The sequence below is a fragment of the Polypterus senegalus genome, chromosome 16 (assembly GCF_016835505.1).
Source record: "Polypterus senegalus isolate Bchr_013 chromosome 16, ASM1683550v1, whole genome shotgun sequence".
In the NCBI taxonomy this organism is placed as follows: domain Eukaryota; kingdom Metazoa; phylum Chordata; class Cladistia; order Polypteriformes; family Polypteridae; genus Polypterus; species Polypterus senegalus.
The window spans coordinates 23,085,896-23,105,457 of record NC_053169.1 but is presented as its reverse complement, the minus strand read 5'-3'; the positions used below and the strand labels follow the sequence as shown (position 1 = coordinate 23,105,457).

Here is a 19,562-nt window from a genome sequence, read left to right as displayed (position 1 = left end):
TTAAAAGTAACAATTTTGGGTCCTAAGTTAGCCACAGTAATTGGCACCAACAACCTTTCAATCACAGTTCCTTGTAAGCGACTTCATTATTTAGATCTTGAACCATATAAATTAGACATTATTTTAGAGTATTTTCATTGTGGAAAATGTATATTTGGGGATTTCTAATAAGATTTATTTGTAGCTGTTATTTTGTTTATGTGTCAAGTGACTGTAAATGTCATATGTTAAATAAGCAGAAGTTATAAATATGGCAGCAGGTCCAGGGTGAGTTATCCCTCAGCTAGATAAACTTCAAAAGACTTTACTGTAGCTAGCTTTCTTTCAAGCAGGTCAAGTGCTAGGTTTTGCTCCAGCTTTGATCTCTTTTCTGCTCTTGAAATCTGAATCTGGTTTGCCCCTTCAGTTTGTTTTGTCTGAGTACCTCTTTTGAAATTTTAATTTGGCCTGGCCTGGCCCTCACTACAGTTTGTGTCTCATGTTGTTATCTCCTGGCCTGATTTTTATCTCACAGTAATCCCAGAAAACCTAGTTTCATTACATGAACAAATGCTTGTGTCCCTGACCTCTCCCAATAGATACAGAAGAAGTTCATCTGGAGGTGGAAGTTAAAGTCATTCTGAAAAGAGGCTTCTGCTAGTACACTCTCACTACCTGTTCGGGGGTTTTGCAGGTTTGTCCATCAGGTGTTCTATCCATCTGATCCAGTTTACCATGAAAGTTTGATCAGCTGACAGCTTAACGCCTGTTTTTCCTAATGTCCAGTTAATGTGACTTCAGAAAAGATCATACTATTACAAAGTCCATTATTGACCTTTGACCCAAGGCACTTTGGTACTTTATACATTTATGAGCAACCTTGTATTCAAATGTAGTGTTCATGATGGACATTTTATGACTAGTATAGAAATCCAGTTACATTTTACCTCTAGAATCGGGTAGGGTAGACCATTCTTCCCTATCATGTTCCACCAGGTATCTCTATTCTTCACCATGTAAACAATGAAATATACTAGTATGGCTAAGAGTCAGGCAATGGTGAATTTTTAAGTCTGTAAAAAAGAACAAATACTCTGAAAAGCTGTTCAGTGCATACATATTAAAAAAATAAAACAATGACTATTTTCCCCTTAGCAAGTTGAAGATGTTTTGAAGTGACCCTTAAATTCTTCAGCCCAAATTCCAAATGTACAGCACCCAGCAGGGAGCTCTGAGTATTCCTACACCTGTTCAGGGTTTCTTCCATGTAGCAACACCAGAGTAGGAGTGATACCACCACTGATCAAGAAGTGGTATGATCTGAGACTGACTATATCTTATCTTGTATTTTTCAACCTGCTTCATGCATTCCAGTTTCTTACATAACGGAGAAGTTGCATTCCACGTGCTAAGAGTCTGGTAGCTAGTATGCCATGGTGCATCCTACTACTTCCTGTCACCCAAATGACATTGCACCTAATCACACCCTTCCACCACTAGTGGTGAATCCATATGGTGGCTTGTCACAGCTAGTCACCAGCTCCCAATTTATTTTGCTTATCTTTCTCTGTAATTGGGGATTCTCAACTTTTAGTTTTTATCAAGATAACTGAAATAAATTTGCTGTAGTGCAGAGTAATGCAATTTATTGATATACAGAAAGAATATAGAAAAAAGGAAAACTGTTTACATATGACAATATAAAAGATGGGATGCAAGCCAAAAAAACATAGCATAGAAGATAATGCTCTTTGTTTGTTTAGAGTTTTGTGGAGTCTCTTGATTTTGGTAGCTTTTTTTGTTAGGTGTTTCACTTTTGGAACGTTTGCCTGATGTCACAGTTGGTTTGCTGATGCTATAATGTGCAGCTGTCAGTAAAAGACAGCTAAACTATTAGGTAGTAACTTGAGACTGTTTTGTTTCCAAAATTAGTCAAAAGCTTGCACATGGTAGAAGTTTACATAACTAAGTTAATATAGTGATTGTTACACCGTTACTATTAGAAATAAAAAAGCAGCTCTTCAGCTGGCTGTTTACTAGCTACTTAGAGTTCTAATTTATCTTGGCACAGGTATAGCAGTTTTATGATGTCAAGTCTTTAAGGATGTTGTCCTTCATCCGTGTGATGGCATAGTCTCTGTCAGCTCAGATTGGATTATAGACCCTTTGCCATGTATTCTGCAGTTTCATAGGGAAAAGTGTACCTCGTTTTGGCTAAAGAATTTAGTCTCTGTGATTCCCTTATTGAAGTAATGCTTCTTCTACCAGACTGGGCACAGTCATCGGCAAAATTCTTGGCTTGGGAGAGTCATGGCATCTCACAAAGTGAGTAAATGGAGGTACCAGTGCCATATGGGGTTCTGAAATTCAGGGCTGTTACATCTTTATAATACTTCATAATAATTTTATGACTCAGAGAAAAGGATTTATTCTTTATCTCCACTGTCAGTTTCAGATTATTATCAGTTGCATCAAAATGTAAAATGAATGAAAGAGGTCTATTATATTTCTAATATTTACTTTAAAACCAGTTGCACAAACTCCAGAACATGTTTTTTTCACACATTTGTAGATTTCATCCAAAAAATAAAAAACAAAACTAATTTAAAAATGTCATTAATTTAATCTGTCTATGTATTTCCACTAAACAATGAATTGCATGGGTTGCTTTCAGTATCATATAAAGAATAACAGATAGCAGGAGAGGAAAATTAATTAAATGTTATACTGTAATCCATAATCCAAATTAATTTGGTTTTTTTAATTTCAAGTTTGGTTAGAACAAACATCAACAGCTACTGCAACTATTACCTAGCAGAGGTAACACTTCTGATGCAGTATAAATAATAAAGTTTCCCCTAAACATAAGAACATAAGAAATTTGACAAAAGAGAGAAAACCATTCAGTCATCAGCAAAGAGCTAAACTACCCCAATATCTCATACATATTATTCTTAAAAGTTTTTGAGGTTTCTACTTCAACTACATGTCTCGGTAATTTGCTCAGATTCCCACAACTCTTTGCGTATAGAAGTGCTTCCTTGCTTCAGTTTTAAATGCACTTCCCTTTAATTTCATTGATGTCCTTGAGTAAGTACACTTTAGCCATGGTAAGGTTACAGCAGTTTGAAATACTTTGTGTAGATATGTGATGTAACAGGCCTTCCTGGTAACTCAAAAATTGAACTAAATTTCACTCTTGCCTAATAAATTTGGGGAATTTACTTAGATGATGTCTTAAAATCCCCTTTGCATAGATCCACATAGTCAAACTATTAAATTATTTACTTGTCACTAATTAAAAGTTATGTGCAGCTCTAATCCATTGTTACTTTTTCAATACCAATTTTTTTTTAGAGTTGTAGTTGAAGTGAAGCTTTCATATAGCTCCATCCAAATCAAAACATTTTGTTGATACATTTTCAGCAAGAGAACAAGATGAAAGTCATGTATGGTATTACATAATAAATTGACTTTTTGCTGTATAATTCCAAATTGTATGGATGAGGAAATCTTTTTGTCTTTTTTTTTAAAGCACCCACAGAATGGAGCATCATGAATGATCCTGCCTTTAGTCGAAAGCCTCGTTGTGCTAAGATTGCTCGAACTCAGCACTGCAGCTGTGATGTTGGTTTCCACATGAGCGGTACCTCAGATAACAGTGTCTGTCAAGGTAAAAAACTTCCTAAACTGGATACAAAAGTCAATGAAAAATAATCTATATTCAAAGCAAAGGCAATACTTTTCAAAAATAGGTTACTTAACTCAACAATGAATACTGTCTCCATTGAAATTGCAAGCTCAAAAATGGTTAGTTATGTGCTGTGTATGAATAAGTCCATGACAAAGCTTCTGAGTTTATATTTTTCCCATAGCTTCATCATATATACTCACCTAAAGGATTATTAGGAACACCTGTTCAATTTCTCATTAATGCAATTATCTAATCAACCAATCACATGGCAGTTGCTTCAATGCATTTAGGGGTGTGGTCCTGGTCAAGACAATCTCCTGAACTCCAAACTGAATGTCAGAATGGGAAAGAAAGGTGATTTAAGCAATTTTGACCGTGGCATGGTTGTTGGTGCCAGACGGGCCGGTCTGAGTATTTCACAATCTGCTCAGTTACTGGGATTTTCACGCACAACCATTTCTAGGGTTTACAAAGAATGGTGTGAAAAGGGAAAAACATCCAGCATGCGGCAGTCCTGTGGGCGAAAATGCCTTGTTGATGCTAGAGGTCAGAGGAGAATGGGCCAACTGATTCAAGCTGATAGAAGAGCAACTTTGACTGAAATAACCACTCATTACAACCGAGGTATGCAGCAAAGCATTTGTGAAGCCACAACACGCACAACCTTGAGGCGGATGGGCTACAACAGCAGAAGACCCCACCGGGTACCACTCATCCTTACTACAAATAGGAAAAAGAGGCTACAATTTGCACAAGCTCACCAAAATTGACAGTTGAAGACTGGAAAAATGTTGCCTGGTCTGATGAGTTTCGATTTCTGTTGAGACATTCAAATGGTAGAGTCAGAATTTGGCGTAAACAGAATGAGAACATGGATCCATCATGCCTTGTTACCACTGTGCAGGCTGCTGGTGGTGGTGTAATGGTGTGGGGGATGTTTTCTTGGCACACTTTAGGCCCCTTAGTGCCAATTGGGCATCGTTTAAATGCCACGGGCTACCTGAGCATTGTTTCTGACCATGTCCATCCCTTCATGACCACCATGTACCCATCCCCTGATGGCTACTTCCAGCAGGATAATGCACCATGTCACAAAGCTCGAATCATTTCAAATTGGTTTCTTGAACATGACAATGAGTTCACTGTACTAAAATGGCCCCCACAGTCACCAGATCTCAACCCAATAGAGCATCTTTGGGATGTGGCAGAACGGGAGCTTCGTGCCCCTGGATGTGCATCCCACAAATCTCCATCAACTGCAAGATGCTATCCTATCAGTATGGGCCATCATTTCTAAAGAGGTTTCAGCACCTTGTTGAATCAATGCCACGTAGAATTAAGGCAGTTCTGAAGGCGAAAGGGTGTCAATTAGTATGGTGTTCCTAATAATCCTTTAGGTGAGTGTATACTTACATTTTACTGAGATCAAGCAAAATATGTATCTTAATTATATGTAATAACATTCATTATCAAATATCAAAATTAGTATCTTTTGAAGTTTAATGTTAATGAATGTCTATTATTATTCTTATATGAAGGAATTGCAAGGCAAGTCAGTTTAACAAAATAATTGGATTTTAAAACTTTTATCATTTCGTAACTTGGCACATACTAATAGGCAAAGTTTCCACACAACTAAGCTGTTAAATGAAACATTACTTTCTTTTAATTCGATGTGACTTTATGGGCAAAGAACATGTAGTTAATAAAAAGTTAAACTGGAATTAACAGCAAGATTGATGTTAACTTTATCATGCACCCAATATTTATATTATTTTATGAATGGTACTAAAATATTTTATTGTTATTTCTGAGAACATTTTCACACAAATCTAATTCACGCCCTAATTATTTAACAGTAAATATTTATTTTGGACAGAATTGAGGAAATTGTGAAAAAGATTTGTTATTGTTGTAAACAAACACTGAAACAAATTGTTAATAACGCTATACTAATACTGGGTAGGGTCTCCTTCTGCTATCAAAACGGCCTCAGTTCTTCATGGCATGAATTCCACAAGATAGTGGAAACATTCCTTTGAGATTCTGCTCCATGTTGACATGATTGAACCACACAGTTTCTGTAGATTTGTCAGCTGCACATTTACGCTGTGAATCTTCTGTTTTATCACTCCCCAAAGATATTGTACTGGATTCAGATCTGGTGACTGGGAAGGCCGCTGAAGAATGCTGAACTCATTGTTGTGTTCATGAAACCGGTTTGAGATGATTTATGCTGTGTGACATGGTTCATTATCATGCTGGAGGCAGCCATTAAAAGATGAGTAAATTGTGGCCACAAAGGGATGCACATGGTCAGCAACAATAATCAAATGGGCTGTAGCATTCAAGTGATGATTAACTGGTTTTAACAGGCCCAAAGTGTGCCAAGAAAGTTTTCCTCGGACCATTACACCACCAGCACCTGCCTGGACTGTTGACACAGGGAAGGTTTGGTGCATGGCTTCATGTTATTAGCATCAAATTTTCACCTTACCATTTGTGTGCTTCAACAGAAATTGAGATTCATCAGACCAGGCTACATTTCCCAGTCTTCAGCTGTCCAGGTTTGGTGAGCCTGTGCCCACTGCAGCCTCAGTTTTCTGTTCTTGGCTGACAGGAGTAGAACCTGACATGATGTTCTGCTGTTGTATTCCATCCACCTCAAATTTCAACGTGTTGTGCATTCTGAGATGCTTTTCTGCTCACCTCAGTTGTACAGAGTGGTTATCTGAGTTACTGTATCTTGGTGTTTGGCTTGTTAACTGAAGCTCCTGACCTGCATCTACATAATTTTTGTATTGTGCTGCTGCCATAAGATTGTCTTACTAGATAATTACATGGATAAGCAGGTGTACAGCTGTTCCTAATAATTTGTTCACTAAATGTATGTTCCTCAGTAATCATTGAGAAAAGGAATGAATACAACATGTATTTAGATAGAACAGTTAGGTACTAAGTAAGAAGTAAATGCAAGAATGTGTGTAAACTACACAGAACAAAGGACAGAAGTAATAAAAAAAAAACTGTTAGCAACTTTTAATGAGAACGTATGTTCACCAAGTCCAGTAAACTGTTTTAGGTGCAGCTTCAGTGACCACAGGCTTGAATGCAGACAAAAAGTCAAGTTTTGCTTGCAAGGAAGCCATTTTTCTTTGTCTGATTTCTTGTCCTGAGTTTATTATTTGAGAAGGGTAGCATACAATAAAACTTTGCTGGTTTATATGCAGATGTGAACGAATGTGAGGTGTACAGGTTGAATGGAGCTCCACGACTCTGTATGCACTCCTGCATCAATATTCCTGGATCATACCGCTGTTCCTGCCCTTCAGGTTACAAACTCCTTGGAGACGGTAGAAGTTGTGAGGGTAAGTTTTATATATGCCAAGACTTTATTCAGGATTCTTCAATGATTTAAAAAAAGCCTTACTCACGGCTTAATGCATTTTAGTATGGGTAGCTGACAATTTATTTACAATAGTTCTAGCAAGGCCGTCCAAGTTATTGCTCCAAGTGTAAAGAAGGATTAGGAAACAGAAGCTGAGTGTCTCTGCTTAGCCAGAGTAAAGAGACAGCTGTGTTAGAAATGAAAACTGGCAGATATACTTAGAGTGAGAATTAAGTATTTATTATTTCATGTGTAAAGTTTTGTTACTCTTTTGTTTCTCTTTTCACATACTTCCAGGCTCAGAGCTTTGAAAAACTAATAACACATCTGCCAGAAATCTGCCAAAGAATTGTACATAGCAGTTTCATTCCTTTTGGGTGACAATTGTTTTATTTGTCTTTTCATTCTTCCTAATTTTTCCTTTTAATTAAATTTTTAAACAAAGGCCTAGCAAATTTTATTTCAAATAATATGTACTTTTCTGCTGGGTGTTTTGAGTTATCATTTAATTGAAATCCACATGTCACACTCATTATAGTACATCGGAAACGCTTAATGTGTTTTCTCAGATCATTGCAGACAAACAGGTTTGTTTTTATGCTTACTGGAGTTAAATATTTCATTGTCATAATTTTTGATCTATTTTGCTGGTGAAGGTCGCAGTAGCAATAAAAAGAGCTTGCCTGGCAAGTCCTCTGTAATCCTGAAACTTTCTACAGCCCTTCGACCCTAAATGGTTCCAGGACAGTCAAAAAATGTAATCCTTACAGTATATGCTGGGTTTGTCCCTTGATCTTCTTCTACAGGGTTGTGCCTTGTAAGCTATCAGAGGTGTTCAGAGGTCAAGTTAATTATATGTCTAAATAACCTTAACTGTCTCCTGTTGAAGAGAAAAAAAGTGAGGTCTGAGGTCTTCTAATACTGCCAAACCACTCATCCAGACCTAACGCACTGACCCTGCCTTTCACACAACTCTGAAGAGTCATGTAAGCCAAAACTCCCCCACAGTATCCAGGGTTTTTGACCTGGATTCAGATCTCATCCATCTCTGTGACCTTGGTACTGTAGCACTGTACCCATAGCTATCCAGTCCTCCTGGCACTGCTGTCACTGAGGAGGGCATTTCCACTGGATTTAGGAGGGCCTCCAAATGCCCTTTCCACCTCTCAGCAATCGTTAGTTTGGTTCCGTAGCCAATACTGTGCATAGAGGTGAGTCCGACTATGTCTATCCAGTATTTTTCAGACAAATACACCAGTTTTAGCTTTTCCCCTGCCTGAATAGTTACACTTTAAACTACAGAGCCAGTTTGCATTGCCAAGATCTATCATGTTTATGATTGTCCTTGTCTGGTGTGTTACCCAACTTGCATTGCACCAGATCCTCATTCTTTACTTTGTGTTGGGTAAGCTTTTTCTGTCAGATCCTAACTGGGTTACGTGGGTCACTGGGCCACCAGGAACTTTCTTGCTAACACCATTCTCAGGCATTTCTCCAGAAATTATAAATATGAAATTCTTCTTTTGCTAGCACTATTGGTGTATATTCTAAAATTAAACTGAAACATACACTATTATTTGAAATGTGGTGGCGCAGTACATAAATGCAGCCATTTATTTGGAATGACACGTAGATTGTCAAATTTAGATTTTTCTAAAAACTTGTTATGTAAGTTTTATTAAATGTTAATGCCACTCACATTGCTTTTCTTGTGTCAACAGACTGGAATGCTATTCGTTTCTGCTTTTTCCTATTAATTTAATCATTTTGACTTATTTTTCAGATATAGACGAATGCCTTCTACAGCAGCATAACTGCACAAGAGGAACCACCTGCATTAATACTTTCGGGAGTTTTCAGTGTGTGAACCCAGAGTGTCCAAAAGCTGATGAGAATATTAGTTATGTGAAAACATCATCATTGTAAGAATATTCTCTTTACTTCATTGAATGCTACAATTGTTCTTTTAGAAGTGTATTTAAAATTAATTTTGAAGAACAGCCAGTTCATGAGGACAAAGACTTACATTGAAGTAGAGTTTTCAGTTTATTTCCTGGTTACATAAACTTCAGTGATAGTGTTTTGGTTTAGTTAAATGTTGTTTTTCAAATTTACAGTGTTTGCATTGGTGTCTTCCTTCGATTTTGTTTCAGTGTCTATAGTATAAAAATCCACAAGCTCATTTTTATTTATTACCACTTCGTTCCGAACAAGGTTATAACTTGCCAAATGCAATACACATAGCAAAATTACTCTCTGGACAATTATGTGGTTATACAGAGATGGCATTTTTCTCATAACCAGCATGCCCTAAATAACACACAGTTTCCTGCAGTTTTAAAAATGTTTATTTTTACCAGAACACCATTAATGATTTTCACAGTTTATGCATTCCACCTCTATGTTGAATTTCAGGTGATTCTAGTATTAGTCTAACATAGTATGAGGACCAACAGTTCAAATGATCAATGATAAAAACAAATATTCTTAATGACACATATTGCAGCTTGTGTGATCATTTAAGCATTGTCAAACAGGTAGGAGAAATATGTCCATCCACGTCAAAATGTCCTGCTGGCATTTGGTTCCTGTCAAGATGAGTCAGAACAGAAAAATGTTCAGATAAAATTGTTGTTCAACAAAACCAAAAATGTGTAATATTGAAGTGTCAGATTGAATAACACATAATAATACTGCAGCATTGCTGAATAATTCTAGTTATGTTTTCCATAATGTTAAATTTGCCTTTTATCTTTCAAAACTCAGCTTCACATAATTCCCAAGGTACTTTTAAGTTTGATACACAGCTCTCATACATTCATATATGCTGTAAGAATTTATGGTATCCAAAGATATTCTGATAGAATGATTTGTAATTTTGAACTGACACCCTTTACAGGAAGTGTGACAATGTTTGCTTCACATATTCACACATTCTTGATTTTATAGCCTCTGACTATAGATTGATGTTTGTACTCACTTGGAATAAAGGTATTTATAGAATTAGTCAGTTAATGATTAAGGGTAAATGAGTCAACTGTTATTTTTAACCAACTTTATGGTTGCAGCCTTTTGTGTTTTATTTTCACTTAAATAATTAAATATCATTGTGGATGAAAAATGTCTTACAACATATAAATGATGGCATCAACTTTAAAATATGTAAATTGCTTTAATTAGTAATTAAATTTAGTAAATAAATTAGTAATTTAGTGCCATGTAAATTACGTTAATGAACATATTACACATGCATAGCCTCAGGTCAGAATTTACCTGTTCTCTTCAGCATCATACATAAAGTAATACGATTCCGATTTAAATTAATACTTTTTACTGCTAAGATGTACAGCACTTCTGTTTTATTTTGTCATGCTTAGTAATGAATTTTTAAAACTTAACATCTACCACATAGGTAAGTCTATCAAACTGTTTCAAAAGGCCTATCAAATGGTAGCTTATGTGTTGAACTACGAACAAACACAAATCCTGTTAAGGCTTTGGCATGCAAGCATGCCATTTAGAGTAGACTATACATTCTTTATCCTGACAACAAATTCCATTTCTTTCTGGGGAATTTCCTGCTTGCTATTCATATAATCCTTCAAGCATGATCAGGATCAGTCTTCTGTTCTCCCTCCAATCGGACATGTGTAGTACTGCAGCCCACAAGTTGAGCTCCTCATAAGATAAGAACATAGAAAGCACTGCAGAAAAATAAATTAGCTACCTGCCCTTGTGAACTCATGACTTCATTCATTCACCTTATGGCAATATATGAAGGCAGATGAACTAATTTTGTAGTTAAGTAGACTATAGGTGATACGTCATAACACTCACATAACAATCACATTCACAGAGAGTCAATTTAGAATGAACAAGTAACCTAATCATCACATCTTTGAGTATGTTGGAGGATTAACCAAAGGAAAACCCATGTGGGCACAAGTACACCATACAGGTTTCACAGGATCTGTGAGGTGACATCACAATCCATAGTGCCACCATGCTTCTCTTTACATATTGTCAAACTCTCCAAATACCAAAGTTAATACAATGCTGCAAAATTATTGGAATTGCTGTTCAGGTTCTGATAACATAGTCTAATTTAGAGACAATGAAATGCCAATAAAATGGGATAGCGTCCTGGCCACACAGGGAATAATGGCATAAAATTCAAACAGGGAGAATGTGGCCTACTGTGATAACCACCAAATCACAAAGCATTATTCTAGGGTGTGACTTACAGACATGCCTAGAGATTACTGAGTAAAGAATGATCCTGATTTATGAATCATTCTGCAAGTGAATTCTTTATAAAATAACAAAGGACAGTCACATTTATGATGCACTTTTTTCCTGGAGTGCAAACATAATCACAAAGTTAAAACAATTTTGATGCCCTTGCACAGAAAAGTGGGTGTGCCTAATTTATGTTATTCTGTTATTAATAAGAGGCATGTCCATTTCATGGAAATGAACAGCAAGAAAATCAGAAGTAGTGTAATTTTTGGAAATAAATTTTCACATTGCGTACCAGTAAACTTCTTTCTCTGATTTTTACTATGCATTTCTTTAAAATTATTATCTAATTAGACTTTTCTTTAATTTTATTTGATGACTACTAAGATGCACAACTGTTAGTGGTCAAAGTTTTAAATACTATATTTTGAAACTCCATTTTTAAAATTCTGGTTTTACTTTGAAGTTATTCCTTTTTTTACTGTTATATCACAAATTGCCCAGTAAGCCATTCAAAATATAAATTAGCATATATCCAGTGAGAGCTACCCTTTAGAAAAGCATAACTAGACAACAGGGAGGTTCAAATATATTAGGGCACTGTGTTTACAAAATATGGAAAACTGTCCCATCTCTATGGTACTATTCATCAACAGGGGTACGTGGCTCACTTATCACTAATGCTAAATAGAAACATCAGTTTTTCCAAAGAAACTGAATGAAGAATCAGCTTAACAGACTCTTAACCAAAGTAATTAAACTTTGAGCAGCAGTCTGCGTAGGTGAGGCTTTCAGATTGATTACCAGAATGCTGAATTGTTTGAATGGTAGATGAAATCACACATAACTACCTAAAACACAGGAAACAGAGGGTTATGGTGTGAGGAACTTTATCAGAATTGGGTGGTGTTAAGAGTGGTGTCCCTCATAGATCAGTGCTTGAGACTGCTGTTGTTTTAAAAATATATATATATAAATGCTCTGATTAAGAATATACACAACAACCTGGTTAGTTTTGCCGATGATATCAAACTAGGTGGATTTGCAGATGATCTAAAATCTGCCGAGTCATTACAGAGGAACTGGACAGCACACAGGCATGGGCAGATTTCTGGCAGCTGACATTTAATGTAAGTAAATGTAAAGTATTACACATACAAAGTAAAACTGTTAGATTATAATACACAATGGGAGGTCTGAAACTTGAAAGTACCCCTTTTATGGGAAAGACCTGGGAGTTATATTGGACTTCACTATTAACTTCCAGACATTGTTTAAAAAGTATTAAGAAAGCTAACATGAATATTAAGTTATACAGCACAATGTGTAGAGTATAAGTCTAAGGAGATTATGCTTAAGCTTTATAACATACTAGCGAGGCCCCACCTGGAGTACTGTGTATAATTTTGGTCTCAGGGCTACAACAAAAAAAAAAAGCACAAGAAGAAGTTCAGAGAAGAGCGATAGACAGATTCCAGTATTGCAGGGCATGAGCTATGAGGAAAGATTGAAGGAGCGGAACATTTACTGATTAAGCAAAAAGAGATAAAAAGGTGACAAGATTGAAGTGTTTGCTGTAAAATTATTAAAGGAGTTGGTACAGTGGATCAAGACAGTTACTTTAAAATGAGTTCAACAAGAACACAGGGGGCACAGTTGGAAACTTGTTAATGGTAAATTTTACACAAAGTTTTTTTTTTCCACACAGATAACCATAGAAACATGGAATAAGTTACCAAGTAATGTGGTTGACAGTAGAATCCTAGGGACTTTCAAAGCTCTTCTTGTTATTTTGGAAGAATTAGGTGAATAGAATTGGTGAGCTTTGTTGGGCTGAATCTCTTCAAAAATTTTCTAATGTTTTAAATGGCTAACAAAGGTTATTGAACAGAGGTAGACAAAGCTTGCTGTAAAATCTACATTGAGACATTCCATGAAGGGTTGTGACAGATTACATCCTTTTTATTCCCTGAGTTTTCTTTGGCTTCTACCTATTCTACTCATCTGCTTGCTTTACTGATAGAGTGAAATTCCCACTGCATTAAATGTCTCCTAGGACTTAACGCATGTTATGCAGGTAGTATACCTTGACAATTCCTGAGAAGAATTAAAAAGAAAGTTAGAGAATAAAGCACAATCAGTAAATGGGATCAGAAATATCAACACAAACAGAACAACAAAAATTTATTCCAAACTTAGCTCAAGCTGAAATTTCAGTTTCTGATTATGCAGTTCATTTTATGAAGTACTGACATAAACAAGGGATTGCAGTGTGAAAGCACAGGTGGTAGAACAGCTGCAGTTGGGCAGTGCTTGAGATGACCAGGAAAGGTTTAGCCTAACATCACAGCCACTTGAGTAAATTAAAAGTTGCAGATGTTAGTAGTCACTAGCCAGTCATATCCACTAATTTATTATTACTTGTAGACGAAATCCTAAGGTACTGTATGTCTCCACTGAGATTAGCATTACTGCCCATACCAAGTAAAAGCACTTTCCTCTTTTCTTTGAAAAAGCCATTGCCACAAACTTGAAAGTGGTGATTATTAATCCATCTGCTTAATCCAGCTACTGCCAAACCGACCGTGATAAAACTTTACACTTTTTAAAGTCTTGAGGGTTTTAATAATGTAATGTTTATTTTGATTCTTTGAACTTCATAAAGATCCTTTATAATACCTGTTGGATATTTTCAGGGGTATGACTTGTTTTCAATGTTAGCCTTCATTTTCATAAAATACATATCAAGTGGAATTGAAGAATATATTGTGTCCTCATGTCACTGTGCATCAATGAACAAAGTTTAGTTTTAAAATACAATGTGTATCTTCATATACACTGTTCAGCCACAACATTAAGACCACATGCTTGATATTGTGTAGGTCTCCATTGTGCCACCAAAACAGCTCTGACCTGTCAGTGCATGGACTCCAAAAGACCTCTGAAAGTGTCCTACGGTATTCACACAAAGACATTAGCAGCAGAACCTTTAAGTCCTATAAGTTGTGAGTTGGGGCCTCCATGGATCACACAGCACATCCTACTGATACTCAAATGAATTAAGATATGGAGAATTTAGAGGCCAAGTCAACACCTTTTCATGTTTCTTATACTGTTTCTGAAAATTTTTTGCAGTATGGCAGGCCACATTATCCTGCTGCAAATGGCCACTGCAATCAGGGAATACTGTTGCCATGAAGAGGTGTACATGATCTACAACAATCTTTAGGCAGGAGGTGCATGTCAAAGTAACATCCACATAAATTCCAGTACACACAATTTCCAAGCAGAACACTGAACAGAGCATCACTCTTCCTCCACTGGCTTGCCTTCTTCCCAAAGGGCATCCTGCTACACACATGAATGATGCAGTGCATCTTTTTTCTACATGATCTAAAAGAAAACGTGATTCATCAAATTAGGCCACCTTCTTCCGTTGCGCCATGGTCCAGTTCTGTCGCTCACATGTCAGTTGTAGGTACTTTCACCGGTACACAGGGGTCAGCAAGACCACTCTGACTGGATGCACTGTAAGCTCTGATGCCTTTCCCTCATAACTAACATTAATTTTTTTCAGTAGTTTGTGCTATAGTAGCTCTTTTGTGGAAGCAACCAGGCTGTCCTTCCTTTGCTCAGCAAGTGCATCAGTGAGCCTTAAGTGTCCATTGCACTGTTGCTGGTTTACTGATTCTCCTTCTTTGGACCACCTATGGTAGGTACTTACCACTGCATACCAGAAACACCCCATAAGAGCAGCTGTTTTAGAGATGCTCTGACCCAGTCATCTAGCCATCACAATTTTCCCCTCATCAAAGTCACTCTGATCCTTACTATCACCCATTTTTCCTGCTTTCAACATACCACCTTCAAGAACTGATTATTCACTTGCTTGCCTAATATATCCCACCCCTCGACAGGTGCCACTGTAACGAGATAATCAATATGATTAAGTTCACATGTCAGTGGTTTTACTGTTGTGGTTGATCAGTGTATTAAGTCTAGAAATGTACTCACACACTTTATTAATACCGTTTTTATATTTGTGATCATTTAATAACATCTTGATTATTTAACAAAAATCTAACTTATAAATATGTCCATATATCTTTTTCTTTAGCCAATGTGAACGGAATCCTTGCCCAATGGACAGCAGATCCTGCCACCTGGCACCTAAAACAGTGTCTTTTCACTACCTTTCTTTGCCTTCCAATCTGAAAACGCCAGTCACTTTATTTCGTATGGCCACAGCTTCAGCTCCAGGCAGGCCAGGTCCTGACAGCCTGCGTTTTGGAATTGTGGGTGGAAATGGCAAGGGCCACTTTGTAATGCAACGCTCTGACCGGCAGACTGGAGAACTCATCCTTGTACAAAGTCTTCAAGGCCCCCAGAGCCTAGAAGTCGATGTAGACATGTCAGAATATCTGGAGCGTACATTCCAAGCAAAGCATGTCTCAAAGGTCACTGTCTTTGTTTCTCCCAATGTATTTTAGAGAACTGAACATCCTGACCTTTAGCCATGGTCCTTTAGCAGCAAGATGAAAAAATCCCCAGTTTGCTGAAATTCTTTTTAATGTCTTCCAAAGTGGGATGTCTGTACTGTATACTGTATATAACTTTGCACACCAGTAGTTTACTAGATTGTGGTCAGAAACTACTAAGGTAAAACCTGAGGAAAATGTAAACATTCAGGAATTGAACTGAAAAAAAATCAGCCTATTATTTTGATATTACTGCATGTATTATAAAGGGAAACACATCAAGATTTTCCAAACTATTTTTCTAAGTCCACTGATTTCTTTGCATATTGCATCAGAAGCACTTTTAAGAAAGTGACCTCCTGTTTATTTAAAGTTTGGTTGGACTTATTGCCCACCTTGTTTTCAATTTTTTATGTGTTAAGCAATTTAAGTAATCAAAAATGTGTTCTAACACTTTTATATCTGAATGTAAAATAGGGAAGAGTTTGCTAATCATGTTCCTCCATGAGCATGCTGCTTTTCCCTCCAAATGTTAAAGGACATGATGGCCACTCAACGATCGGAGATGTCTTTTAACATTCAGATAACGTAAGTACTACCTATATCTGCTGCAATCTTACATTTAAAAATACCTTTAAATGGAACCATTTCTGGTTATTGAGTTATGTGCACTATGTTATGAAAGCATCCTTGAAAATGTCACATTTTTGTTCTTGCTTGTACACAGTGCTTTTAAACACCTATCTTTATTGCTTATTTTTACTTTATCTCTCTGTAATTCAATTACAAACATATTGTGGCTGCGTGGTTATGGGTAATATATGCTTTTCATTAAGATCATGCCTTTATCTTTTCATTATTAATATTATTTTTGGTAACATTTCCTGTAAATATTCCATCAACTAGATGTTATTTATTGCAATGTATTATTACAATAGGCACAGCAATAAATAACAACTGCAGCTGTCTGATGTAATTATACCACTTACATTTGAGTCCTTTGTTTTTACCAGTGTCTCTTTGTTATGCACATAAAACCTGTTATTAAAGAAATCTGTTTCTAAAATGCACATGTTAATCATTATTTTCAAGCGTTTAATGGCTCTGTTCACATGGATTTGGATTTCGTTTACAGTCACATTGAGTGTACAGTTTGGTCCAGAGATGATGCTATGTCAGGCCACCGAGACAATACAACAGGGAGCTTCACCCAGTCTTGTTTAAGTCTAGGACATTACAGAGTTCATTTATTGAAAGCCATTTAAAAATAAAAGTTTCATATCTGTTTCTTTCACACATTCATGTCATGGCTCAGTTCTACTAATATTGCTAACATATTTCAAAGCTCACCTGCTCTGTACATTTTTATAAGAAATACGTTTTTAAAGAGAAGACATAATTAGAAAAAACACAAGACTAAAATCACTGATGATATAAAGTATTTCATACGAATTGTACCATTAAACAGAAGGCAATAAAAATATACTTTGGTGGGTGTTGTGTTTTTGAATTGGAAATGCTAAGGCAGTGTGTAATTTAAACCACATGTGTCCATTGTCTCTGCCCAGTTATCTCAATCGCTTTAATGAGATGAAAGGAAAGCTGCTTTTAGTGTACAAGAAAATACACATTCACAAAAGGGTAGCTTTAAATGATAAGTTTGGTATTTTGTAAGTCGAAGTTATTTCTTCAAAATTGGGGTATATATTAATCTACCACATATAAATGTGTTCTAAAATTAAGCATTTTTGCTAAATTAAAAAAAAAAATACAAAGCCTGTTTTTTTTGTTTTAAAATGAGGATAACAGGGCCAGGAGTCCAAATGTGAAAACAAAAGCCCTAAAACGTATCAAATATGTCGACTCTGAAGCAACAAAAGTTCAACTTTTTCAACAAAATGTACCTTCTGTGTTTCATGGGGCATGCAGGTGATAATAAAAGTAAACTGAAAGTGCTATATTTTATCACAGATTCTTGGATTCCTTTTTTTTGTTTGTTTCTCAGCTCTCAAAGGCCATCGTGGGTGGAGGGGCACCCCCAATTCAGCAAATTTCCATAGCTTCTGGCTGCATATTATCCGACCTTTTTCTCTGTGATTCTGTTTCTCCACTGGTTATATTCTGCCATGGCTTGTAACAGATGATGCTCTGCACAAAAGCAAGCCCAGTGTCTGATATACTGTAGCTGCAGATCTGTCAGTATGTTCTGAAATCATCTGATTTCAGTATATATCTCCCTTGATTTGCTGTGTCCACCAGCACCAGCAGCACATGCATACTCAAATCATATTATTTTTTCATGTCATATACAGTATACTCCGGTCATATGGGAATGTAGGCAATACTGGCACACACACTGAATCACATACAGACACAGTAGATTATTGACAGATGCCTACTCAAATCAGTTATTTTTCTAAATAGTGCCTGCTTTTCACCTATTACATTCTTTGTTATTTTATATACAGTAGGCCATTATACTGTTCGGAAGATCATCTACAGGTGGGGAAGAATTCAAACAACTGCCAACCTGTCCATGCTAGGCCACCCCGGCAAGTTTACCCCAAGAGCGGAACACAAGATGCTGAAAGAGGTCTCTAAGAACCTCAGAATTCATCAGCCTACATGTAGCTCTTGGCACTGTTGATTTCAAAGTGTGCAATTCTATCAGTAGTTTAAAATACACTGCATAAGTTAGATCTGTATAGGAGATGTGTCTGAGGGAAACCTTCGTTGTCCAGAAAGAACATCAGTGCAAGACTAAATTTTCACCATGAACACCTAGGCAATGACCAGGACATTTGGAATGATGTGCTCCCGAATCAGTCTTTTTTCCTAAATGCTGTTTGCCTATTACATTCTGTTATTATTTTATATATAAATGGAGCGCCAATTAGTATTTAGCATTACAGATAGATAGATAGATAGATAGATAGATAGATAGATAGATACTTTATTAATCCCAAGGGGGAAATTACACACTTTCTATGGCATATCATGTGTATGCACATTAAAAAAAATCCTGAAATATGCAGATTATGCTTTACAGCCAAACCACACTAAAAAAGATTGAAGCGTTACAAATACAACAACAACAACAACATTTATTTATATAGCACATTTTCATACAAACAGTAGCTCAAAGTGCTTTACATATTAAAGAATAGAAAAATGAAAGACACAATTATAAAACAAAATAAATCAACATTAACATCGAATATGAGTAAGGTTCAATGGCCAGGGGGGACAGAAAAAACAAAAAAACTCCAGACGGCTGGAGAAAAATAAAATCTGTAGGGATTCCAGACCATGAGACCGCCCAGTCCCTCTGGGCATTCTACCTAACATAAATGAAACAGTCCTCTTTGGATTTAGGATTCTCACGGAAGGGCTTGATGATGATGATGGTCACGTAGACTTCTGCCTTTTAATCCGTCCATCATTGTTGGAGCATCATGAAGCTTTGAGTAGGTGGTGGTGGCGCAGGCCACCACCACAAAGAAACCGGAAAAAGAAACAGAAAAGAGAGTAGGGGTCAGTACGGATTTTAGAGCCACCATGAATAGTTATTTTGAGGAAATTGAACATATAGAGTATCAGGATTAAGTTAAATTAAGATTAAAATGAAGTTATAAAAAGGCCATGTTAAAGTAATGTGTTTTCAGCAGTGTTTTAAAGTGCTCTACTGTATCAGCCTGGCGAGTTCCTATTGGCAGGCTATTCCAGATTTTAGGTGCATAGCAGCAGAAGGCCGCCCGCCTCACCACTTCTTTTAAGTTTTGCT

General features: G+C 36.6%; 1 protein-coding gene across 1 annotated transcript in view; it reads left to right on the top strand.

The window, feature by feature from the left end:
* LOC120516844 (fibulin-7) overlaps positions 1-16,844 on the top strand; it is a 44,648-nt gene extending 27,804 nt beyond the window's left edge. Inside the window, exons 5-8 of the mRNA XM_039738802.1 lie at positions 3,515-3,652; positions 6,904-7,041; positions 8,845-8,983; positions 15,418-16,844. Of these exons, the coding sequence (XP_039594736.1) occupies positions 3,515-3,652; positions 6,904-7,041; positions 8,845-8,983; positions 15,418-15,790 (788 nt within the window). The 3' untranslated portion in view covers positions 15,791-16,844. The remainder of the gene's footprint in view (positions 1-3,514; positions 3,653-6,903; positions 7,042-8,844; positions 8,984-15,417) is intronic.
* The last annotated feature ends 2,718 nt before the right edge of the window (positions 16,845-19,562 follow it).